The following is a 25781-nucleotide window of genomic DNA, read 5'->3' as shown; positions in this document are numbered from 1 at the left end:
CTGTTGAATTTTAGATTGTGGACTCCGAAGTCAACCTAGTTCAGGTAAATCAGCGTGGTTTGCTGGGGAATTCTGGGAGTTGAAGTCCACAAGTCTTATAATTGCAAAGGTTGGACACCTGCCCTGAGCTAAATGACCACCTCAGGAGACATCCTATTTCACTGGCTTTTATCAAAAGAATCCTAACTTCTCACCTGAATCCATTTTGTCTTAAGTTTCAACTCATGGTTTATCAACCTGCTCCTGGAGTGAGAAAGCAAGCGCAGTTCCTACTCTTATATAAGATAATCCAGAGCTGAAGGCTGCTTGCTAACCAGATCTGTTGTCTGTGGAGATTCTCAAATCATCCAGGTCATGGTTGTCCCAAAGAACTGAAGACGCTTCTTGGATGAGAAGCAAAACATTTTCAAGAGGGGGGAAGAAATATCAAGAAAATCCAGTTGCCTTTCAAAAAGTAACTTTGGGACTACCAGCCAAACATGCTGATATAGTTGTTGGTCTTCTCTTCTGTAAGTTAAACATAACCAGTTCTTTTCACTGCTCCTCAGAGGTATTGAGTCCCCTCAACATTTTGATAGCCCCCCCCTCTGATCTATTTAGGTTTAGACTGAAGTGCCCACAATATTCTGGTAGTGCCTAAAAGCAGTTTGACAACTACTGACTTCCTTTGATCAGGATTCGGCTAATAAATCTCCATGTGGCCCTTGCCTTTTTAGCAGAAGCACCACAAAGCTGGCTTAAGTTCACCTTGCGACCTACTGAATCGCTCCAGAACTATACATTTCTCCGTTAAATTTAATCCAGTGCAATTTAACCCATTGTTCAAGCCAACATATAATTAATGTCATGTTTTTAAAAGGCATTAAAAGTTCCAGTGAAAGTTGGACCATAAGAAAGGCTGAGCGTCAAAGAATTGAGGCCTTTGAACTCTGGTGCTGGAGAAGACTCCTGAGAGTCCCTTGGACTGCAAAGCGATCAAACCGGTCAGTCCTAGAGGAGATCAACCCTGACTGCTCTTTAGAAGGCCAGATCCTGAAGCTAAAACTCAAATACTTTGGCCACCTAATGAGAAGGAAGGGCTCACTGGAGAAGAGCCTCATGCTGGGAAAGATTGAGGGCAAGAGAAGAAGGGGATGACAGAGAATGAGGTGGCTGGATGGAGTCACTGAAGCAGCAGGCGTGAGCCTAGATGGACTCCAGAAGATGGTAGAGGACAGGAAGGCCTGGAGGAACATTGTCCATAGGGTCGCAATGGGTCGGACACGACTTCGCAACTAACAACAAAAGTTCCATCCATGGGTCACCCCCCCAATCTTTACAGATAAGATTCTCCTGTTACAAACCAGTACCATTTTTAAAATTTGTCCTCTACTAATTTTTAATCAGCTGAATGCCAAGATTGTTACATCGCCCGTGTACTGCTGTAGTTTCATGAACAAGGAAATAGCTTTTTAAAAAAATCATTTGAATTTTAAAAATCCAAAAACTCAGGAAGGTCTAAAGGACAGCTCCAAAATGAAGCTGTTAAGCATAACCCAGGGAGTTAAGTATGAAATTACTGCTAATGCATTAGCCATTTTAAAGCAATAAAACGGGCCGAAATTTTAAGTTTTCTTGACATATTTTCATGCAAATCTTAGGGTTTTTTTCCCCCCAGAGGAAATTTCTAATAAACTACTAATAAGGAGCAAAGGATATTAAAGATCACAATTCTATTTTCATTTAAGATTAATTTCCATTGATTCACTGTGCACAGAACAGGGAAAAGCTGTCACACTGCAGATTCTGAGCGTATTCTGAAGACCTGGCTCTTCGAGCTCTCTGGCCCAGGCTGAGAATTTTAATTTTAATTTTAATTCGGGTTTTTTACTTTATCAGGGATTGATGTAATTTTTAAAATTGTTTTTAACTTTTGTATTTCTTGTTTTAAATACCCTTTAAACCGCCCTGAGTCCTTCGAGGGAAAGGGCGGTATATAAATCCAATTAAATAAATAAAAATAAAATAAATATTCATATATACTGCTAAGCTTGTAAGCCGCCTTGAGTCTTCAGAGAAGGGCGGGATATAAATGGAATTAAAATAAAATAAATAAAATAAAAAATAAAATATATCAGCTTTCAGTTGCAGCATGCTAACCCCATCACCCAATTATCTTTTGATTAGAACCATCCTTCACGAATCTTTTGTCACTCTCCCTTTCTGCTAAATAGAAAAATTAAAAGTGCATTGAAGAGTACTGCATTGGATGACGATTGTAAGGTTTAAATGATCTCTGGCGCAGCGAAGCCAAAGAAAAAACACTTTTATTAGCAGAGGATGGTTTCGATCCATCGACCTCTGGGTTATGGGCCCAGCACGCTTCCGCTGCGCCACTCTGCTGCCTGAAAACGCAATCGCTTTTTTCGATAAATGAAATCATCATTCAAACGCCCACCCCCCACAAAAGCAGAAAGCGTTCTTTTGCACCTTTGTAATTTTTTACAAAAGCAAAAAAAAGCTTTAATACTGCTAAGCTTGTAAGCCGCCGAGTCTTCGGAGAAAGGCGGGATACAAATGTAATAAAAATAAAAATAAAATAAAAAATAACAGGAAGTGGAACAGCCCTTTCTCGAAAACGTGGGTGGCCCTTAAAAGGGCCTTTTTTTGGAGTTGGTTTTCCAAAGCTTTAGCCGCCGAAGCCGTAGAGCGTGCGGCCCTGGCGCTTCAAGGCGTAGACCACGTCCATGGCGGTGACCGTCTTCCTCTTGGCGTGCTCGGTGTAGGTGACGGCGTCGCGGATCACGTTCTCCAGGAAGACCTTCAGGACGCCGCGGGTCTCCTCGTAGATCAGGCCCGAGATACGCTTCACGCCTCCGCGACGAGCCAGACGGCGGATGGCCGGCTTGGTGATGCCCTGGATGTTATCGCGAAGGACTTTGCGGTGCCTCTTGGCGCCTCCTTTCCCCAAGCCTTTGCCTCCTTTCCCGCGGCCGGACATGACTGCGACAGCTCCCTTCCTCAGGCAGAAGAACTACCGGACTGGTTTCATTAACCGCGCGGCTGGCGCCTTATATACAGAGGAATCCGACCAGAAGGAAGACTACAAGAGAAGGAACGTTTGCCGCTTCCCGCCTTGAGGCTGGTTAGTTCGATTTCGTCCAATCAGAAATGATCATGGTAATTGGCTGGTAGTTATTTTATTAAGAGTTAAAAGTGCGATAGAATTTAATATCTTATGGTTGCTTGCATATTTTAGATTATGTTTGTTTGTATTTTTATACCCTGTATTTAGCTCTGGGAAGTCGGGGAGCGGGGAGGGGAGAGTTTGGGAGGTTTGGGGAGAGGGGAGGGGTTTTGTATTCAAAAATGTACTGTAAAACTTTTCAATTAAAAAAAAAGAAATGATAATGATAATGATCACTTTATTGTCACCTTGAATGGAGCCGCTCGAGTTCCAAAGACGCCAATCAGTACATTTTCTGATAGTGCGAAGTAAATCCATAAAGCGGTGGGGGTTTTGGTGGGGGGGGGAGAGGAAAATTGATTTATTTGAGGCTGGCAGTCAATTCCAGGAGCTTTTCATATTATTTCCAAGAGATGAGCAGCTGAAAAAAGCCCATAAATGCAACTTAGAATCGTTTTTGAATTCTTGAACAACTGAAAACTAAAGATAACACCTAGCTATTCCTAGATGAGTGAGACTTAAATATATTTTTTATACTAAGATGATTCCTGGGATATGAGTCCCCATGTATCAAAAAAATCTATCCTGCAGATTTCTTCAGAAAAGAAAACATTAGATGAAGAGCCAAAATGTGCTATATTTGATAAAATTTCTAATTGTGCTTTTTTTCCCTTCCGAAATAGCAACACAGCAAACAATTCTCATACCCTGCATGTAAATGATGCTTGTAATTAAGGGGTCAACTTTTTCAGTGTTTTATGGATGATCCCACTAGAAAAAAAAAACAAGAAAGAACTATTTTGGTCTAAATAGGTCTATCTATTTTCTGCCTGACTTGATTCATTTTGCCTGCCAAAACACTGAATTAAGAGTTGTTTCCATACTCTTCCTTCTACAGAATAATCAGAAGGAAATGCATACAATTTACCAGATGTTTTAAAGTTATGGCAAGAAAGAAAATTTTTCTATTTTTTTTAGATTAAAATAAGCTATCAGTTTTTGGCCCATTCTTTTAACTATATGAAAAACAGCTCCAGAAAGCTTTCCTTAAAGTCCTTCTTAGCCAAATATGCAATTTCTATATAGTGTTTAAAAAAATCAGTTAAAGTGGTGGTAATATTGACCCACGCAGGCTATGCCATTTTTTTAAATAAAAAATTGAATTGTGTAGCATATTTATGGGACATAGCATGTTTATTGCAGTAGACAAATTTCTGATTTTAAAACAGTTAATATCCTTAGCTAAAACACAACTGAAGTTTTCATATATAGAATTATTCTTAGATCAGCAATTACTACTCAATGCTTTAATTCAATTTCAGTATTTTTTTAAAAGGACCTGCTTCAGATAGGCTTAAAGCAAACCACACATAAATAAATACAGTTGTACAATGATAGGTAAATTAAAGACCTGTTAATAGGAGGATCATTGGCCTAGATTTGAAAAACTGGATCCTAGATTGAGAAATAATATTCAGCCAGAGGAACGATTTTTAAAGTAAAACACATGGATGCTAAAAATACCAACAACTTTTACCACTACTTTACTGCACCTCTTAGAATGGAAACTCAGTTTGAATTGTTAAAACAATAAAACTTGCTTTTTAGATATCCTTCAGATTTTGGATTGGAACTTTGTGCATTTTTGCTTACTTCAAAGGTGTGCATGTGTGTGCAAAGGCCTATGCTTTCACTCTCCAAACTATGTATGGTACACTTTCTCTCAAACCCAGAGCAAAATGAAGTCTGTAATGCAGATAGAAACAAATGAACAACAAAAAAGTGAGGGGACGTGACAAGGCTTAACTGGCTTATATAAGGAAGGATACACAATACATATTTAAGCTCTTCGAGAAAGTGTTTGCAGGGTGCTGCAAAAAAAAAAAACAACTATGACATAGGAACAAGAAAAAGTCTAAAGCAATATTAAACAACTCAACTGGGCTCCCCGTTTTTTTTCCAGAAGAGGAATCAAGTCTTCAGGCATTATATCAATTGGGGGAAGATTTTGCTCCAAGTCTTAATTGATCACTTTATGTAAAGACTGCTGATTAAGCCTTGTTTGCATGACACAAGCTTTTGGGAGGTCCCCTCCCCCAAAACAAAATTAAAGTGGATGGGCCTTACCAGCTAGGGCAGGGGTAGGCAACCTCGGCTCTTTTATGACCCATGGACTTCAACTCCCAGAATCCCTGAGCCAGCATAGGGATTCTGGGAGTTGAAGTCCATGGGTCATAAAAGAGCAGAGGTTGCCTACCCCTGAGCTAGGGGGAAAACGCAAGCTGGTCCCAGCAAATCTTAATTAAAATGGAAATTAAGACCTTTAGGGATAAACCGACGTGTATACCACCAGCTTTTTTTTTTAACAAAGTAAAAAGCAAAGGAAACAGCTCTTTTTTTGGAGAAAGTGGGTGGCTCTTAAAAGAGCCTTTGGGTCTGGATGAAGGAAAGTTGGCCCCGTTTACTTGGAGCTGGTGTACTTGGTCACGGCCTTGGTGCCCTCGGAGACGGCGTGCTTGGCCAGCTCACCGGGCAGGAGGAGGCGCACGGCCGTCTGGATCTCGCGGGAGGTGATGGTGGAGCGCTTGTTGTAGTGGGCCAGGCGGGAAGCCTCGGCCGCGATGCGCTCGAAGATGTCGTTGACGAAGGAGTTCATGATGCTCATGGCCTTGGAGGAGATGCCGGTGTCCGGGTGGACCTGCTTGAGCACCTTGTAGACGTAGATGGAGTAGCTCTCCTTGCGGCTCTTCTTGCGCTTCTTGTCGCCTTTCTTCTGCGTCTTGGTGATGGCCTTCTTGGAGCCCTTCTTGGGCACCGGGGCGGATTTAGCCGGCTCGGGCATTTTTCTGGCGGCAGAACTCACCAAAGCGAAAAACCGGAAATCGATTACGAAAAACTCAACTCTGCTGCTCTTCTATTTATCCAACTCCTGAGCCGCCGAAAGCTGGGCGGCCGCCTTCCGCGATTGGCCGCTTTCGGAACTACCACGCCCCCGCCTTTTCATTGGACGCCAGGAAGGAAGCGCCTATAACAATGGAACTACCACGCCCCCGCCTTTTCATTGGACGCCAGGAAGGAAGCGCCTATAACAATGGAACTACCACGCCCCCGCCTTTTCATTGGACGCCAGGAAGGAAGCGCCTATAACAATGGAACTACCACGCCCCCGCCTTTTCATTGGACGCCAGGAAGGAAGCGCCTATTCATTGGCTTCGACGCTTCGTGTCTGCTGCCAGCCAATAGCAAGCGTCGATTTGAAGCGCCGGGAGAAAATAAAAAGGTTAGCGGGAGCCCTTCTGGAGCCATTATCTGTTTTTTTCCAGCTTCTTCGGCTTAGAGGAAGTTGGCTTTTTGTAAGGAGAAAGAAAAAAAGAAGTATCATCATCATCATGTCCGGACGCGGCAAACAAGGCGGCAAAGCCCGAGCTAAGGCCAAGACTCGCTCTTCCCGCGCCGGGCTGCAGTTCCCCGTGGGCCGCGTGCATCGGCTGCTGCGCAAGGGCAACTACGCGGAGCGCGTCGGGGCCGGGGCGCCCGTCTACCTGGCCGCGGTGCTGGAGTACCTGACGGCTGAGATCCTGGAGCTGGCGGGCAACGCGGCCCGGGACAACAAGAAGACGCGCATCATCCCGCGCCACTTGCAGCTGGCCATCCGCAACGACGAGGAGCTGAACAAGCTGCTGGGCAAAGTCACCATCGCCCAGGGGGGCGTCTTGCCCAACATCCAGGCCGTCCTGCTGCCCAAGAAGACCGAGAGCCACAAGGCCAAAGGGAAGTAAAAGCCCGGCCGCCCGGAACGACACCCCAAAGGCTCTTTTAAGAGCCACCCACCTTTTCCTGGAAAGAGCTGCGGAGAACGGAAATTCGGTTTTTTTTTCCGGGTGTGTGTGTGTGTGTGTGTGTGATGGGGAAAATAGTGAAAAGTCGAGCAGGAATCTCTTGGATTTCCCTGGCAATAAGCAAAATTGAAGGATTTAAACCAGGGGTCTTCAAACTTGGCCCTTTTATGACTTGTGGACTTCAACTCCCAGAATTCCTCAGCCAGCGTGGTTGGCTGAGGAATTCTGGGAGTTGAAGTCCACAAGTCATAAAAGGGCCAAGTTTGAAGACCCTTGCATTAAGGTGACGCAATACAAGTAAAAAGCCATCTTTCTTAGGCTCTAATCTCAACGAAAAGCGGACATTTATTTGAGTGATCCAGGCGAACGGATGTAAACTGGATACATTCCATCATTTTCAATTATACGTTCCCATTTTCAATTTTATCCAGGCCAGGCTTTGTTCCAAAGGTGGCTTTTTTTTCCAGAAGGCAACTGGAGTTTTCTTGGTTTTTCCTTGGAAAAACAAAACTTCGCTTCTCATCCAAGACATTTCCTTCGTCGCTTCTCCTCTAAAGTTCAACTGAAGAAGCTTCTTGGATGCGAAGCGAAACGTTTTCCAAGAACAAAAAAAATCAAGAGAAAGTCCAGGTGCCTTTGGATTCTTATCAAGTCCCGGCGCCCAAGACAATTTTTGAAACCCAAACCGAGAAAAACCCGTTCGGTTCCTCAATGCATTCTTAAGACATTTAAGTAAGTGTTTTTGGAACCGTCCAGGATATTTGTGCTCAGTTTGTAAAGGTTACCTTTTTAAAAAAAAAACACAAGGAAAAATCAAACGAGCTATCTAATTGCCGTGGCGGTAATTTCAAATTATAAACGTCTCGTCAAAACCCGCCAAGTTTTCGCGGGAAGAGTAAATAAAATTCGCTTATTGACTCCCCTCCCCCGCCCCGTCTCCCTTCCTTTTCAATAAACCGAGCGCTTTATTTTAAACGCCTTTAAAAACTTGCTTGGCATTTGGCATTATTTTAAACGCCTTTAAAAACTTGCTTGGCATTATGGCATTATTTTAAACGCCTTTAAAAACTTGCTTAGCATTTGTGCTAGTGTCTATGGAGATTCTCGGCCATCCAAGTCATGGTTTCCTCCAAAGCTGCTTTTCTCCCCCCCCCCCCCAAAAAAAGAGGCAACTGAACTTTCTGGTTTTCCTTTGAAGCCGTTTCGCTTCTCCTCCAAGAAGCTTCCTCGGCTCTCTTTTTTTCTTAAAAAAAGAAGGAAGGAAGGGTGGGGAATAGATCCAGGAAACGACAGACCTATCAGCCTGACCTCACCTGGGCAGATTCTGGGAAAGATAATCAGACAACAAATCAACGAACACCCTAGAGGCAAACAAAGTCATTACTAAAAGCCAAGGTGGGTTTGTCAAAAACAGATCATGCTCAACAAATCTTATTGCATTCTTTGACCAAGTGACAAACTTAAGTGGAGCAGAGGAATGCTGAGGATACAATTTACTTGGGCTTCAGTAAGGCATTTGATCAAGTTGGTATAGGGCAGGGGTAGGCAACCTTGGCTCTTTTATGACTCGTGGACTTCAACTCCCAGAATTCCTGAGCCACGCTGGCTGAGGAATTCTGGGGCTTGAAGTCCACAAGTCATAAAAGGGCCAAGTTTGAAGACCCCCCCCCCAGCATTAAATAGCATTCGGCGGAACGGATAAGGGCTTCTGAGCCCAGCCTTAACTGAAACTGAGATACTACTATATGTCCTGCTAGCTAGGGGGACTCCAGTGCAGCCACACGCTAATGCAACAACGTTGCAAAGGGGAGAGTGCGACAATCCGGTTAGAAAAATAGGTCGGGGGATCTGAAAAAGTTGTACAGTACTGCGGTTGGCCGCTTCTGACCACCGCTTGGTTTAAAGGGAGTTAATACGTTAAAAAATATAGCTGTTCTATCTGGCAAAAGGCGAGAAGGGCTGAGCAACGGCCGCCGAAATAGCTCAGTTGGGAGAGCGTTAGACTGAAGATCTAAAGGTCCCTGGTTCGATCCCGGGTTTCGGCAGAAGCCTCTTTTTTTTTTGGCTTCTTTCTCTCTAGAAAAGCAAAAGCCTCGGGAACAGAATTATCACCACACATTCAACGTGTTGTTGGACTACCTATTTGAAAACATCAGATATAAAAGCGGTCAAACCCAGCGCTTGGCACATCCAGGCACTTTGCAATACCTCCCCTAAGATACGTTCGAAAAGGAGTTACATTTGCTTAATATTTATTATCAAGAACAAGGGTGGAAAGAGCCACCCTTCCTTTCATACGAAGAAGGACAAATACCAAGATGATGTTTCCAAGCAGGTCATCAGAAGTGTGTAACTTTAAAAAGGGGAAAGGATCTGTAGTTGTTCTCAACTTACAATCATCCGTTTAATGACTATTGGAAGTTACAGCGGCATGGGAAAAAGTTTCTTATGACTATTTTCCACATGACCATTGCAGCATTCCTCATGGTCACGTGATCAAAAGTCAGGCATTTGGCTGTTGTTGTTAGCTGCGAAGTCGTGTCCGACCCATCGCGACCCCATGGACAACGTTCCTCCAGGCCTTCCTGTCCTCTACCATCTTCTGGAGTCCATTTAAGCTCACGCCTACTGCTTCAGTGACTCCATCCAGCCACCTCATTCTCTGTCGTCCGCTGCTTCTCTTGCCCTCAACCTTTCCCACCATTAGGCTCTTCTCCAGTGAGTCCTTCCTTCTCATCAGGTGGCCAAAGTATTTGAGTTTTAGCTTCAGGATCTGGCCTTCTAAAGAGCAGTCAGGGTTGATCTCCTCTAGGACTGACCGGTTGGATCGCCTTGCAGTCCAAGGGACTCGCAGAAGTCTTCTCCAGCACCATAGCTCAAAGGCATTTGGCTATTGGCATGTATTTATGATGGTTGCACTGTTCTGGAGTCAGGTGATCCAACAAGGAAAGTCGGGGGTGGGGTGAGCAATATTTGCTTGCTTAAGAACTGCAGTGATTCGCTTAACAACTATTACAAAAGGTTTGTAGAATGGAGAAAAGCTCAATAACTACCTTGTGCTTAACAATGGAGATGTTGAGAAAATTATGGCCATTAAGTCAAGGAATGCCTGTGTAAACATGTGAGGATGGTATGTACCGTATTTCATCTTGAAGAATTGAGGGGAAACTGGGGTATAAAACTGACAAAAATCTAAATAAGGATGACAGGCTGGAGTCAGACACAGTCATTAACCGTTAATCACTCCCCCCCATTATTATATTTTATTACTGAATTCAGGAATGCACACTGTTGAAAGTCAGATGCAATTGAATTAGCATAGAAGCCAAATCACTAAGAAAATATTCAACTGATATATGTTTATTTGGTGTTAGGTGAAAATACCAATGGCAAGACTGCAGCTGGTTTAAGATTTTTTTTTTAAATCTCAATCTTTCAAATACAAACCTGTTGGAATTTAACTGGATAATCTATTATCTTCCTGGCATCTTAGTGTTCTTGTTCATCGCTATCCATCCTCGAAGTTCTAAATTAAGCTTCTATGCACAGATTAAAGGCAACAAACGCTGTACATGTAGAGTGAGGGGGGGAAATTATTTGTTCCCCTGCTGATTTTGTACATTTGCCCTCTGATCAGTCTATAATTTTAATGGTAGTTTTAACGGTGAGAGACAGAATAACAACAAAAAATCCAGAAAAACACATTTTTAAAAAGTTATAGATTGATTTATATTTTAATGAGCGAAATAAGTATTTGATCCCCTATCAATCAGCAAGATTTCTGGCTATGCCAGGTGTCTTTTTATACAGGTAACAAGCTGAGATTAGGAGCACTCTCTTAAAGGGAAGCAATCAATCAGATTCCAAACTCTCCACCATGGCCAAGGCCAAAGAGCTGTCCAAGAATGTCAGGGACAAGATTGTAGACCTACACAAGGCTGGAATGGGCTACAAGACTATCGCCAAGCAGTTGGGTGAGAAGGTGACAACAGTCGGTGTGATTATTCACAAATGGAAGAAACACAAAATAACTGTCCATCTCCCTCGGTCTGGGGCTCCATGCAAGATCTCACCTCATGGAGTTTCAACGATCATGTGAACAGTGAGGAATCAGCCCAGAACTACATGGGAGGATCTCGTCAATTATATCAAGGCAGCTGGGACCATAGTCATCGAGAAAACAATTGATCACACACTACGCCATGAAGGACTGGAATCCTGCAACGCCCGCAAGGTCCCCCTGCTCAAGAAAGCACATGTACAGGCCTGACTGAAGTTTGCCAATGAACATCTGAATGATTCAGAGAACTGGGTGAAAGTGTTGTGGTCAGACCAAAATCAAGCTCTTTGGCATCAACTCAACTCGCCATCTTTGGAGGAGGAGGACGAGGAATGCTGCCTATGACCCCAAGAACACCATCTTCACCATCAAACATGGAGGTGGAAACATTATGCTTTGGGGGTGGTTTTTCTGCTAAGGGGACTGGAGAACTTCACCGCATCAAAGGGACGATGGACGGGGCCATGTACCGTCAAATCTTGGGTGAGAACCTCCTTCCCTCAGTCAGGGCATTGAAAATGGGTCTTCCAGCATGGCAATGACCCAAAATACAGGGCCAAGCAACAAAAAGTGGCTCAAGGAGAAGCACATTAAGGTCCTGGAGTGGCCTAGCCAGTCTCCAGACCTTAATCCAATAGAAAATCTGTGGAGGGAGCTGAAGGTTTGAGCTGCCAAGCGTTAGCCTCAAAACCTTAATGACTTGGAGAGGATCTGCAAAGAGGAATGGACAAAATCCTTCCTGAGATGTGTGCAAACCTGGTGGCCATCTACAAGAACCGTCTGATCTCTGTGGTTGCCAACAAGGGTTTTGGCACCAAATACTAAGTCATGTTTTGCGAAGGGGCTAAATACATATTTCAATTAAAATGCAAATCAATTTATAACTTTTTTGAAATGCGTTTTTCTGGATTTTTTTTCTTGTTATTCTGTCTCTCACTGTTAAAATTATAGACTGATCATTTCTTTGTCAGTGGGCAAATGTACAAAATCAGCAGGGGATCAAATAATTTTTTCCCTCGCTGTAATTACAGCCCACAATCCTCCTGTCTTAGGGAAGCTAATTAAAGATATTAAATCTGCATAGCAATAAAGAAATTCATTGAGACTCAGATAAGCTTCCTTAAAAATACAGATATCTCCAATGGTATGGGAAAAAAATACTTAAAAGATTTTAAAGATTAACTGATTGCAATCTTTCAGCTGCTCTTAGGAAATTTTATTAAAGTAGCTTATTTCATTTTGAGGTGGTTTCACAGTGGTGATTAAACAAGCCTTTCCTGAAAAATGAAGGGGAAAAAGTCCCAAGAACAATTCAATTAAAATTTGGCTGAGCGCCAGTTTTCCAGAGACACTTATTGACAAATATTAGTTTTCCATAGACGTTTTCTTTTTTTGAATTAACATGAAAAGGCTATTCTAGGTATTGTAACAATCACCAACAAAGCTTTATCTCTTAAAGGGGTCTTCAACCTTGATTGGGGCATTCTGGGCATTGAAGTCCACAAAGTTTCCAAGGTTGGGGACCACTGTCTTAAAGTATATAGCACTTTCTGATCTTCTTCATAGGACTCTTTGCTATCTTGAGAATCCTGAGATAAAATTTTTCCACAAATCTCCAACTGCCTCAGGAAAAACAAACTGCTTTGAAATTGTACAAAGTGTCACCAGAGAAAAACATTAAAGTATATATATATACTTTATATTTACATACTATATATTTACATAGAAGAAAGAACAAGTGCTGTGCCAGTTCAAACAAGAAATTTTCCAGCGTGTCTGCAACAGGAGATGAAGCAAAATGGGATGAAGAAACCAATGGACTAATACAATCCTGACAGCGTTAATTTTTAAGTTTCCCAAAGCAAGGTACTGTTGTGATTCCGTGCCAGCCTGTGATCCCGGCAGCTGAGTCCGGGTAATCAGAGGAGGAGGAGGAGAGACCAGGGGAGCCATCAGAGTCAGAAGAAGGCTCTGATGAGCTCCTGGACTTACAAACTGATAAAGAGCCTGGCCCGCACACTAGTGTTCACGATGAGAACCAGCTGTGCTGGGAAGCTGAATCAGACTTTGAGGACGCACAGCTGGAGGCCATTATAGACACTTGCAAATGCACAGGTTACAAGAGCAGGACAGAGGGAGGCAATGGGGCGACTCCAAGGAAGGAGAAGGCATTAAGAAGCCACACCTTGGGGCTGCATAACAAAAAGGGAATGTGTGGGCGGTGCTGGTTGCGAAAGGCAACCATTTGCAAAGGACTCCAGTTTCAAGAGTTCATGTTTTGTTTGCTATTTCCTGTTTGACTCATGCTCCATTTTGTTTTGAACAATTCTCCGTTGGAAAATGTGTTCTGTTGCTTTTGGGACAATTTAGCAGGTCTGGAACTCAAATAGAAAGGGGTTGGTTTTCCAGCCTACTTGTTAAGAGGGGTTTGTCTTTGTGATGTAACAAAGACGTATGTAGGCTGGGACAGAAGAGTTACATGGAAGCTTTTTGGAAGGAGACAGAGTGGTTTGTATGATTTAGGGTGAGTTCACAAACATGCTAAGCCATGGTTTTGCTTTAATCAGGATCAGATTGATATTGTGACCTGCTGCCCATTAGGGTTAAAACCCTATGGTGCATTTGTTTTGCCAAGTTTGGGCTTAGCTTGCATGGTGAATTCAGGCACTGTGGCTTAGTCAAGAAACTCTGGCTAAACAAACTGTAACTTGGTAGAATATGAAATCAGATCGTACAGTTTAAAGCTCTACACTCTCGTATATAATTCGCAACACAACACTAAACTCAAACCAAACCTTATTATGGAGTCAAACCCTAACAAAAGTCGGTCAACAGAGCTACAGGCTGTCCTCAGGTTACGACAGCGCTTTGGACTGGACCTGGACTATGATCATAAAGCACAGTATCCCAAGAGCATGCAGCTTAATGACAGCAATTCCAACGGTGCCAGTTAGTTGCCCCTGTTAAGCAAGGGCAGCCTGAGTCATTAAGCGAGGACCTCACACAATTCACTTCTAACCTCCTGCTGGCTTCCCCAATGACTTTGGGAAATGTTGGAAAATCCCAAGCACAGGACTTTGGCTTGCTGTGAGCACAGGGATCCAGCAACAGCCAGCACTCTGGGGACCAGCTATAGGTAGCATCATCTTAACTGTGAACAGTTGCTGAACCAAGGTCTGTAACCTGAGGACCACTTGTATTATGGACCAAAATGACTTTCCCATTTGAGCAGCATTTTTTTTAACGGTAGGAGGTAAGGCAGGCTTCTCAATCTGCTTTCAAAAGGCAGTTAAGGAAGCCTCCTCACCCTGCTTCAAGAATTTTATCAGCCAAGGACTGAAAATACAGAAACTGCATTTCCATCCATGAAATGGGGGGGGGGGAGATACCACCACGAGACGAAATATAAGAATCAGAAGACCAAAAGAGGAAAAGTGGATTTCAAAGGTGTAAAAAATAATAATAAAAGGTTAAATCAAGGCAACTGGACTGAAGTGTGTTAAACTGAGACATTTCCTTACTCACCCAAGCCACTTCTTCAGTCAAAATAAATTAAAAAAACAGGCAGCGAATCAAGAGTTGTTGGAATATACTAACTCTTCTTACTTGGAGGAGTAACAGAACGTGTCAGTTGAACAACCTTTGGTCCAGTTGCCATTACTTCACCTTTTTAGATACTTTTGGCCTGGATGACTTGAATGTCTTCATTTACGTATTGCCAGGGCTTTTTTTGTCATAGAACGCCCAGAACGGAGTTCCGGCACCTTTTTTGGATGGAACCTTGTAGGGTAGGCAAGGCAGGTTGTATGACGTGTGTGAGTTCCGGCACCTTTTTTTTCTTCAAAAAAGGCACTGCGTATTGCCATACATTTTGGGGAGAAAGGCCTGCAGTTGGTATGGTAAGAGTTAGTACATTCCAATGACTCTCATCTATTTCTTTTTATTATTATTATTTTGACCGAAGAGGTTACCTTGGATGAAGGATGAACAAAACGTCTCAGTTTAAGAAACTCTGGTCCGGTTGCCACGATTCAACCTTTTTGGATACTTTTGGCCTGGACGACTGAGTCTTCATTTACCAATTGGAACCTTCAATCCATTTTAACCAGTGTTTAAGAATCTTTATGAAGTATGAGAAGATGGTCAGTCTGGCTGTAACGAACGAATAAGGATGTGGCACTGTAGCGACCCAAGTACAGAGGTTTCCTTCTTTACTTGTCCTCATGCTCTTCATCCAATCTTAGAAGGTCATCTTCCTCTTCCACAGTCAGGTCTTCTCTTGGACCCATGGGGCTTTGGGAAGAAAGATCTCCAATTGAGAGCCTCCAATCTTGAGGGACCAGGTGGCGATTCCTACGGATGAATGTGAACATTTTAACGTTGGCTGGGGTAAGGTCCTTGGGGTGGTATCTCGGTCCTGATGAATTGGGAACACCACAGAGGTCTTCAGAGGACGACGAAGACGTCGGTGGGCACCCAAAGTGGAACACGGCCACCTTGAAGAGAGCGGGCCACACCGCCATCTTCCCTTGCCAATACAGCATGGGGTCGGCGTTTTCTCCAATATGGTCCACGTTGTCATGGAGGTATTCTTCCATTTCCCGAAGGGCTGCAGCTGCTCCCCCTTCAGAAGCCAAACTGGAGGCAGGATCACTTTTGGTGATGGCCCTCCAGCGTTTCATGGTGAACTGCCAAGCTGCTGAACCAGGAGAGCTGCTGGAGCCGGCATTTTGGTCTTGAGAAGAGTGACTGACTGGGGAGAGGTCCCTGTCTGCTCCTCCAGGAGGCACGTAGGACCTGGTGGCCAAGTCAACTATGTGCTCCTTCAGCAAGGCTGCATCACTGAAGTCTGTCCCGCCCAGCTTCATGGTGGTGATGTCCCTGAATCGGGGGTCAAGGAAGGCTGCAATCCGATACATCATATTGTCCTTTATTTCCCTCAGCTGATTGTCAGCCTCAAGGCAGTCCAAAGCCTGCGTGGTCAGGCGAGCTGCAGTGTTATTATTTTCTTGGTAGTATCTGGTCCTCAAGGCCCTGAGCTGCTCCTCCAAGAACCACAGGAGGGGAAGTGCCTGGCAAAGAGTGGCGTCAGGCCGGATCACCAGCGCAGCAGCATCCTCAAACGGCTTCAAGATCTCCACCAAGCACTTCATCACCTTCCAGTCTGAAGGTGCCAAGAGCAGGTGGGGACCATCTTTGTCTTCATCCAGCATGGCCCCGATGGCTTGGCGCTGCCTGTACAGGCACTCCAACATCAGCAAGGTAGAGTTGGACCTTGGCGAAGTGTTTTGCCTCAGAGGCTGATATAAGCCCAAGTTGGCCTGCACTTCCAGGAGACGCCGTCGGACAGTGGCCGAGCGGCGGTAGCAGCTGCAGATCCTCCTGGACGTCTTCAGGAGACGGGCGACTTGAGCATCCCCGGCCAAAAACGCTTTGGTGACCAGCTTCAGACAGCGGGCCAAGCAAGGAATGTGCTTGAGGCGCAGTTCTCGCGCCGCCCTGGCGGTGTTGATCCCGCTGTCGGATACCACTCCGCCCGTCTTCAGATTACACAGCCAATCCTGGAGGACTTCCCGCAGTTTGTGGCAGATGTCCTCCTGGCCACAGCAGCCCTCCAAAGTACACACCGACAGAGTGGCGTGTTGCCTGACGAGGGTGCCTGCCAAGTCTGCGATCCAGTGTCCTGTCACCGACATGTACGTGGCTGTTTGCCTGTCACCCCAGGTGTCTATTGTGATATGGACCATGCGTCCGACACTGGAGGCCAGGGTTTGCCGCACAGCCCGGGAGACCACTTTGGATAACTCAGGCACTGCCTTGGTGGTGAAGAACACCCGGCTCGGGATCCTCCAATGAGGCTGGGCGGTGGCCATCAGCCGACGAAATCCTTCGCTCTCCACGCAGGAGAAGGGCTTCATGTCCACCGCTAGCATCCACGCAGTATCAGAAGCCAACTGGATAGCTGTTGGGTGGGTGGGAGGGTAGTAGGGTTGATTCCTCTCTTGCCGGTAAAACAGGAAGGCTGGAGGAGATGGCTCAGTGACCACCACGGGAGCGCTGTGGAACCTCTCCTTCGGGGGCATCAGCGGGGATGGAGGAACCACCGCAACGCCTGGCAGGTGAAGACCGTGGTGGACCTTCAAGTGCTTATGGAGGGCTGTGGTGCCCGGCCGGGTGCCTCCGTCCTTCCCTCTCCTCACCCGTTTCTGGCACGTGCCACAAACAGCCACACAAGGTTCCTGTGGGTCCAAAGTAAAGTAATCCCAAACAGCCGAGGTGGTTTTCTTCTGCACAGTTGGGACTCCATCTGCTGCTAATATCTCTCGGTCACGACCTCGCTTGGCGTGAGCTGAAGCAGGAAGGTGGGTTATGGGTGTGAAGAGATGGAACACCTCCCTTCTCGCTGGAAGGATAGACCTGCCCGTTGTAGCCGGAGACGCGTAAGCTGGTACAGCAGGAGGAGGAGGAGGAGGAGGAGGAGGAGGAGGAGGAGGAGGAGGAGGAGGAGGAGGAGGGACTGGAAGAACATGTGAGGGGGACAGAGACACTATCTCAGCCACTTCTTCCTCCTCCTCTTCCTCCTTTTTTAAGTACGAAAGCACCTCGTGGACTTCGGAAGGGCAGTGCTGCTTCTCTGCCATTGGGGCAGAAGTGGTGCGCATGGGTGAAAAGCTCCCCAGGTCAGCAGTGTCTACCTCTTCCTCTTCTTTTTCCTTCAAGTAGGAAAAGAAGTCACGCACCGAGGATGGGCAGGGTTTTCCCTCTTTCATCCCGGGCGCCAATGAAGCAGCTGGAGCGATCGCCATGGCCGAGAGCTCGTCGGATACACCACCTTCCATCGCACGAAGGAAAGGGGGCTGCTGGAGAGAGGCAGGTAGAGCTCGTCTCCTGTTGAACGCTGGAAGCTGGGGTCGTCTCCCCCGGCCACGCCGTGGCATCATGGTGGAATCCTGCCAAAAGAAACCCAAAGACAGAAGTTTTTTGTTTGTTTTTTTTTAGTTTTTGCAGCCTCAAAGCTGGCTGCTTTCCTCGCCAGAAATAACAAGGGAAATAGGCCTAGCTTGATGGGTAACCTTCGATTTACGACCACAACTGAGCCCAAAATTATGCTTGCTAAGCGAGACATTTGTTAATGGGAGTTTTGCCTTGTTTTACAACCCTTCTACAACCCACAGGTGTTAAGTGAATCCCTGCAGTTCTTAGGTTAGCCACTACAGTTGTGAAGTACATCTGGCTTCCCCAGTGACTTTGCTGGTCAAAAGGTCACAAACTGTGACAACAGGACCCCGGGACGCTGCAGCCGTCATGAATATGAGCCAGCTGCCAAGCATCCGAATGTAGATCACGTGACCGCGCGGGGATGCTGCAAGGGTTGTAAGTGTGAAAAACGGTGGCATGTCACTTTTTGCAGTGCCATTTTAACTTCGGTCACTAAGCAAATGGTTTAAGTTTAAGTTGAGGCTGCAGTTGAAAAGCTTAGTCTGTCTTTAGGGTGAGATACAACCCTCTTCCTGTTGATCTTCTACAAAAGCTAACACAGACCCCTCACAAAACCACCATGGTTGTCTCAAAGGTGCTTTTCCAGGATGCAACTGGACTTACTTGATTTTCTTTGAGGACCTTTTGCTTCTCAGCCAAGAAGCTTCTTCAGCTCTGACTGGATGGTGGGGAATGGAAGGGTTTATACTCCTTGCAGACAGCTGGTCATTTGCATTCTTTTGGAGAGTTGTTGAGGCCACTTGGAGGTTTATCTGTGTCCTCAGGGTCATCTGAGCAGCGGAAATGTGTGTGGAGCAGACTACAAGAACCATTTGCGCTTCAGTCTGAGATGCAGACAACACAGACTCATCTCCAACAGCCTGTGCCTGTCTTCAACAGTGAAGGGACGCAAGGCAAAAAAACATCCTCCAGCCAAGAAGGCCCCACACCCATTTGCACTACTCAGATGACCCTGAGGACACAGGTAAACCTCCAGGTGGCTTCAACGACTCTCTAAAAGAAGGCAAATGACCAGCTGTCTGCAAGGAGTATAAATCCTTCCATTCCCCACCATCCATTCAGAGCTGAAGAAGCTTCTTGGCTGAGAAGCGAAACGTCTTCAAAGGAAAAACAAAGAAAGTCCAGTTGCCTCCTGAAAAAAAAGCACTTTTGGGACAACCATGATCTGGATGACTGTGTTCTGTTCCAGCCTACTACCGGCCCTGCATAAAAGCCAGGGACAACCCCTTTACAAAAGGAAGTACGCCCGTCAAATTTATTTACACAAAACAGATCCAAAACAGAGCAATACTGAGCAAAACAAAATACGAACCACTAAAACAGAAGCTGCTCAAACGGTTGCCTTCAGCAAACCAGCCCTCCCACATATTTCCCTTTTAAACAGTTCAAGGCATGGCTTCTCTCTGCCTCCTTCCAAGGTGCCCCATTGGCTTCCTCTGTTTACTCCTGATTGACTGCCTCCTGCGTCGGGCGTCCTTGAACAGGGACAGCTGTGGGTCATCTTCATTCACGCTGTCAGGCTCACACAGCTGGGTCTGAGTAGTAACCAGATGAGAGGGGCCTGGTTGAGAGCTCTGCGAAGCGTCAGAACTGTCCTCTGCAGGCTCTCCAAAACCTTCCTCCTCCTCCTCCGAATCGTCCGACCCAACTGCCGAACCCACCGGCTGACCCTGAATCACAACAGACTGAGAATCTCCATAGATAAAAGCACCGCCTGTTTCTTAAGCTTCTAGCCTCTATCACCCTTGGTCATGCTGGCTAAATTGCTAAATATCATTATTTACTTAATTCAATTCTCTCCCCCACACACAAGAAACCAGAGCCACTCATCAAATAGCTGAATTAAGCAACTTTATAATTGTTTTATTACCGGTAAAACTGGCTGGAGAATTCTGAGAGTTGAAAGCCACACCTCTTAAAAGATGCCAAGTTTGGGAAACACTGGGCTAAAATCATCCATTGCAAAGAAGAGCTATTAGGGCGAGATAGGGAAGGTGAAACTGAGTCAGCTGCCACAGATTGTGAGAATTATCCATTTGAGGTTGGATTTGAAACATTTGAAAATCCTGCATGTAATAATCTGGAGGAAGGTGAGCCAAATTCAAATCCTATCTCCATTATGGTACTCTTGTCAGTGACTTCAGGCCAGATTCTCTCTCACAGGTGAGCCTACCTCACAGGGTTGTTCTTTGGAAGTATAAAATTACGACGCACCTCTAAGAAAACTCCCTGAGACAGGGTGGCACAAAAAAAGAGGTGGGATGGAAAGGTCACAATCCCGTTTTTCCAGAAAACAAAAGCACAGCAGTTTCCATTTAATGTTACTGCCGTCATTAAACGGCATAAGAGTTGGCTTTCCAATATCCAAAATTAGACTTGACAACTTCAGGATAGTTAAGAAAAGTACATGCAGGGGGGGGAGGGGAATGGGCTGACAGCATTACAGATACTCCTTGACTTATGACCACAAGGGAGCCCAAAATGTATGTTGCTAAGCGAGACATTTGCCCCATTTTATGACCTTTCTGGTCACAGGTGCTAAACAAATCACGGCAAGTTGTGAAGTGGGTCTCTCAGTTGTTCAGTGAATCTGGCTTCTTTACTGACTTTCTCATGTCACAAAAGGGGAATGACATGAGCCCGGGGACACTGCAACCGTCACAAATCTGAGTCAGTCGCCAAGCAATGTCTGAATTTTGATCACCTAACCCTGGGGATGCTCCAGGCATCGTCAAGCGTGAAAAACGGTCATAAGCCCCTTTTCTCGGTGCCACTGGAACTTTGAACTGTCACTATACAAACGGCCGTAAGTCGAGGACTACCTGTACGTCAAAAAAAACCAAACACATGCTAAACACATACCAAAAGGAGAAACCAAAAAAAAACGATGAAATATTCATTCTGGTTTAAAGATGCCCAGCCATTCAAGCCTCTACCCCACTTCATTTAATTCTTCAACGGATCTCCTTCTAAAGGGGGGAGGGAGCGATCCTCTTTGAGCTTTCCGGCCAGGACTGAGAATTTTAATTTTAATTTTATTTTAATTGGGTTTTAATTGGAGTTTCATAGGGCTTTTATGTTATTCAAGGACTCAATTTAATTATTTTAATTGTTCTTCACTTTTGTAATTTGTATTGTTATTTTAAATTCCTTGTGAACCGCCCTGAGTCCTACGGGAGAAGGGCGGTATATAAGTCCAATAAACATAAACATAAACATAAAATCTCCAGTCCTTTCGCCGCGGCCTCCAAACGCTCCTTTTCCAACCTGGCTGACCTGGACTGACAGGCATTTTAATTATATTTACAATTTTTAATTTATTTTTAATTTTTAATTTTAATTTATTGCCCAGATGATTTTAATTTTATTTTTATCTTAATTTCTGTACTTATTACATGTTATTGTTGTTAGCCGCCCTGAGTCCTTCAGGAGATAGGGCGGGATATAAATCCCATACATACATACATACATACATACATTAAATAAATAAATAAATAAAAATAAATAAAAAAATAATAACCCAAGTCGATTTACTCTTTTTAAAAATAATAACAATTATTTTAAAAAAAAGCACATAGGAACTAGACGCCCCTCCCCCAAATCAGGCAAGGCAGACTCACCCCCAACGCAAAATGGAAGTCGAGCTCCGGCAAGGAAACCGACCCCCTCCCCACACACGCACACACGGGCCCGCCCCTTCCCAGGCCTGAACCCGCCACTCCCCGACGCTCCGAGGAAACGATTCCCCCGGCCCGCCGCGAACGCGCGAGACGCCGCCTCGCCTGGCGGAAGAGCGTGGGGAGAAAGGCCGCGGGCGCGCGCGGGCGCGCCTCCCGCCGCGGAGCCCCAAAGCGGCTGGCCGGCCGGGCACGCGCTTAAAGGGACAGGATCCTCCCCCTCGGAGCCTTCAAAAATGAAAATTGGAGGGAGGAGGGGAGGGGGGGGAAGGGGGGGTCGAGGAAAGAAACACAGACTGGGAAGAAAACACGAGAGCACCCGGATGAATTTTAGTTTGGGGAAAAAATTGTTTTACATTTAAAAGAAGAAATTTATTTATACGTTTCGGTAGGTAGGTAGGTAGGTAGGTAGATAGATAGATAGATAGATAGATAGATAGATAGATAGATAGATAGATAGATAGATAGATAGATAGATAGATAGATAGATAGATAGATAGATAGATAGATAGCTTGAGATGGCTATCAGACCAGGAGATGATAGATGATAGGTAGGTAGGTAGGTAGGTAGATAGATAGATAGATAGATAGATAGATAGATAGATAGATAGATAGATAGATAGATAGATAGATAGATAGATAGATAGCTTGAGATGGCTATCAGACCAGGAGATGATAGATGATAGGTAGGTAGGTAGGTAGGTAGGTAGATAGATAGATAGATAGATAGATAGATAGATAGATAGATAGATAGATAGATAGATAGATAGGAATGGATGGATAGAGATAGATAGATAGATAGATAGATAGATAGATAGATAGATAGATAGATAGATAGATAGATAGATAGATAGCTTGAGATGGCTATCAGACCAGGAGATGATAGATGATAGGTAGGTAGGTAGGTAGATAGATAGATAGATAGATAGATAGATAGATAGATAGATAGATAGATAGATAGGAATGGATGGATGGATAGAGATAGATAGATAGGTAGGTAGGTAGGTAGGTAGGTAGATAGATAGATAGATAGATAGATAGATAGATAGGAATGGATGGATGGATAGAGATAGATAGATAGATAGATAGATAGATAGATAGATAGATAGATAGATAGATAGATAGATAGATAGATAGATAGATAGATAGATAGATAGATAGATAGATAGCTTGAGATGGCTATCAAACCAGGAGATGATAGATAGATAGATAGATAGATAGATAGATAGATAGATAGATAGATAGATAGATAGACAGACAGAGACAGATAGACAGACAATCGAAGAAACCATTAGATCAGTGTTCCTCAAAGTTGGCAACTTTTAAATTGTGTGGACTTCAGCTCCCAAAATTCTGCAATCAATCATGCTGCCTGGGGACTTCTGGCAGCTGATGTCCACCCAACATAAAGTTGTTAAGGTCCTATTGTCCCAGGCTAGCTTGAGATGGCTATCAGACCAGGAGATAGATAGATAGATAGATAGATAGATAGATAGATAGATAGATAGATAGATAGATAGATAGATAGATAGATAGATATAGATAGATAGATAGATATAGATAGATAGATAGATAGATATAGATAGATAGATAGATAGATAGATAGATGATAGATAGATAGAGATGATAGAGAGAGAGAGAGAGAGCAGGGTAAGATATAGACTCCTGCTTGAGCAGTTTTGGAGGTCTCTTTTGATGTGACCGTAATAAAGGTTTGATGGGATGTCTCTTCCTCAGGTGGGAGCAGGACTAACATATCTGAGAGGGATGGATTTAAGGGTATTGGAAGGACTTTTCTGCCAAGGTCAATGGACTCCGAGATGGTGGGAATGGGTGGGCCGGAAAGGACATCAGCTGAAGGAAGGGTTAACCACGATTGACTTAGAACCAGCCAGCAGTAGCTTTTTCATCGTTCACGGCTCCGCTGCGGCTGATGGGAGCCAGAAACAGACCCAGGGGAAGAGCCCCTGGTTGGAGAAGGCTGCCACGGAGAGACCCGAGTGATGGGTTCCATATTTCTTGAAGAGGAGGGCAAAAAGTAAAGTTCAGATGTTCCGCTTCTGGTTCATCGTGTTAATTGCAGGGCTTGGATTCTCTCTCTTTCTTCTACGGGTTCACCTGAGGCACGGAAAATGCGAAATAATATTTATTTCCCTCCCCCCCCAGAAGAATCAAATCTGGACGGCTTTAAAAAGTTTCAGATCAGGCATAACGCGAACGCCGCGAGCCTGCGGTTAATTGGGACTTCGTGGTTTACGCCTCCCTCCCGTAGCGGCGTCCAGACAAAGGCTTGGCCTGAGCCTCCTGGAGACGCGCAGACCAATCGCCTTCGCCGAGTTTGAACCCTACTCATTTGCATACTTGGCGCGCGGGCGCCTGACCGAGCCGCCCTGCGGGCCAATGACAAGGCTGCGTTTCGGCGGGCGAATCCGTCGGCGGCCTATAAATAACGGGGCTTCGGCTTCCTCCCGCCACACTTTCTGGGGTACGTCAGGAAGAAAGGACGGAAGATGCCTGAGCCTGCTAAGTCTGCTCCTGCGCCCAAGAAGGGCTCCAAGAAGGCCATCACCAAGACGCAGAAGAAAGGCGACAAGAAGCGCAAGAAGAGCCGCAAGGAGAGCTACTCCATCTACGTCTACAAGGTGCTCAAGCAGGTCCACCCGGACACCGGCATCTCCTCCAAGGCCATGAGCATCATGAACTCCTTCGTCAACGACATCTTCGAGCGCATCGCGGCCGAGGCTTCCCGCCTGGCCCACTACAACAAGCGCTCCACCATCACCTCCCGCGAGATCCAGACAGCCGTGCGCCTCCTCCTGCCGGGCGAGCTGGCCAAGCACGCCGTCTCCGAGGGCACCAAGGCCGTGACCAAGTACACCAGCTCCAAGTAAAGCAGCGAGCTTAAAGCCAAGCCTCCTTCGCCAGACCCAAAGGCTCTTTTAAGAGCCACCCACTTTCTCCAAAAAAAGAGCTGTTAACTTTGCTTTTACTTTGTTAAAAAAAAAGCTTGCGGTATACACGTCGGTTTATCCCTAAAGGTCTTAATTTCCATTTTTAATTTTTAATTTATTTTTAACTTTTAATTTTAATTTATTGCACAGATGATTTTTTATTTTATTTATTTTAATTCCATTTATATCCCGCCCTTGTCCAAAGACTCAGGGTGGCTTACAAGCTTAGCAGTAGCTAATTTTATTTTTATTTTATTTTAATTTTATTTTTATCTTAATTTCTGTACTTATTATATGTTTTGTTGTTAGCTGCCCTAAGTCCTTCAGGAGATAGGGCGGGATATAAATCCCATTAATAAATAAATAATAAATTTTAAATAAGTTTTGCTGGGACCAGCTTGCGTTTTCCCCCTGGCCTAGCTGGTAAGGCCCATCCACTTTAATTTTGTTTTGGGGGAGGGGACCTCCCAAAAGCTTGCGTCATGCAAACAAGCCTTAATCAGCAGTCTACATAAAGTGATCAATTAAGACTTGGAGCAAAATCTTCCCCCAAATGATATAATGCCTGAAGACTTTATTCCTCTTCTGGAAAAAAAAACATGGGGGGGAGCCCAGTTGAGTTGTTTAATATTGCTTGACTTTTTTTTTCTTCCTATGTCAGGGTTTTGTTTTTTAAAAAGTACCCTGCAAACCTCAGAGTTGCTGTTCTTAGTGGGTGTTTCTCTGTAAATAAATCCACAAGTGGTGATGCTGTTCGTTGGCTAGTTTAGGTTTTTCTCATGAGCAGAAGTAGCTTTACGTTCCCCAAAATGCTAAATATTTCCTGCTTTTTACAAGGTCAGGTTTGTGGGAAGTCTCCAATTCTCTTTAACAAATTATAAAAAAGTTTTTTCAGTCAGGTCAGTGCTTTTAGAATCTAAAGAAAGAATTCCCTTTAAAAGTCAGTTTTTCTAACCTGCCAAGAAGAGTACGAGGCTCTTAATTTCAGACTGTAGAACTGGATTATTTCCCTTATCTTTAAGGCAGGGGTCTTCGAACTTAGCCCTTTTATGATTTTTGGACTTCAACTCCCAGAATTTTTAGCTAGTG

The 25781-nt window shown here is 44.8% G+C and overlaps 5 protein-coding genes across 5 annotated transcripts; 2 read left to right on the top strand and 3 right to left on the bottom strand.

The window, feature by feature from the left end:
- Window positions 1-2515: 2515 nt before the first annotated feature.
- Window positions 2516-3013, bottom strand: LOC310648979 (histone H4). Its single transcript, XM_083377197.1, has one exon. The coding sequence runs from the start codon at window positions 2978-2980 to the stop codon at window positions 2669-2671; it is 312 nt and encodes a 103-aa protein (XP_083233323.1). The 5' UTR covers window positions 2981-3013; the 3' UTR covers window positions 2516-2668.
- Window positions 3014-5611: 2598 nt separating this feature from the next.
- Window positions 5612-6024, bottom strand: LOC310648739 (histone H2B 7-like). The gene has a single exon (XM_083376758.1). It carries the CDS (start codon window positions 6006-6008, stop codon window positions 5628-5630), a length of 381 nt encoding a protein of 126 aa, XP_083232884.1. The 5' UTR covers window positions 6009-6024; the 3' UTR covers window positions 5612-5627.
- Window positions 6025-6555: 531 nt separating this feature from the next.
- Window positions 6556-6945, top strand: LOC310648712 (histone H2A type 2-C-like; the record flags this gene model as incomplete). The annotated part of the gene is made up of 1 exon (XM_083376727.1): window positions 6556-6945. The coding sequence occupies one exon, from the start codon at window positions 6556-6558 to the stop codon at window positions 6943-6945; it is 390 nt and encodes a 129-aa protein (XP_083232853.1).
- A 6675-nt stretch (window positions 6946-13620) lies between these two features.
- LOC310649311 (zinc finger BED domain-containing protein 6-like) lies at window positions 13621-21755 on the bottom strand. The gene is made up of 2 exons (XM_083377655.1): window positions 21685-21755; window positions 13621-18015 (listed from the first exon to the last, which is right to left on the bottom strand). The coding sequence occupies exon 2, from the start codon at window positions 18004-18006 to the stop codon at window positions 15277-15279; it is 2730 nt and encodes a 909-aa protein (XP_083233781.1). The 5' UTR covers window positions 18007-18015; window positions 21685-21755; the 3' UTR covers window positions 13621-15276.
- Window positions 21756-24251: 2496 nt separating this feature from the next.
- LOC310648539 (histone H2B 1/2/3/4/6) lies at window positions 24252-24632 on the top strand (the record flags this gene model as incomplete). The annotated part of the gene is made up of 1 exon (XM_083376437.1): window positions 24252-24632. The coding sequence occupies one exon, from the start codon at window positions 24252-24254 to the stop codon at window positions 24630-24632; it is 381 nt and encodes a 126-aa protein (XP_083232563.1).
- Window positions 24633-25781: the final 1149 nt, after the last annotated feature.

This window comes from Vipera ursinii, assembly GCF_947247035.1.
Source record: "Vipera ursinii genome assembly, chromosome: Z".
Lineage (NCBI taxonomy): Eukaryota > Metazoa > Chordata > Lepidosauria > Squamata > Viperidae > Vipera > Vipera ursinii.
Note: the sequence above shows the minus strand (reverse complement) of the source record. Positions and strands in the feature narration are given on the sequence as shown.

What these genes read in the sequence shown, in the direction of transcription:
- LOC310649311 (XM_083377655.1), bottom strand. Translation starts at nt 18,006, where the DNA reads ATGATGCCACGGCGTGGCCGGGGGAGACGACCCCAGCTTCCAGCGTTC.
- LOC310648979 (XM_083377197.1), bottom strand. Translation starts at nt 2,980, where the DNA reads ATGTCCGGCCGCGGGAAAGGAGGCAAAGGCTTGGGGAAAGGAGGCGCC.
- LOC310648739 (XM_083376758.1), bottom strand. Translation starts at nt 6,008, where the DNA reads ATGCCCGAGCCGGCTAAATCCGCCCCGGTGCCCAAGAAGGGCTCCAAG.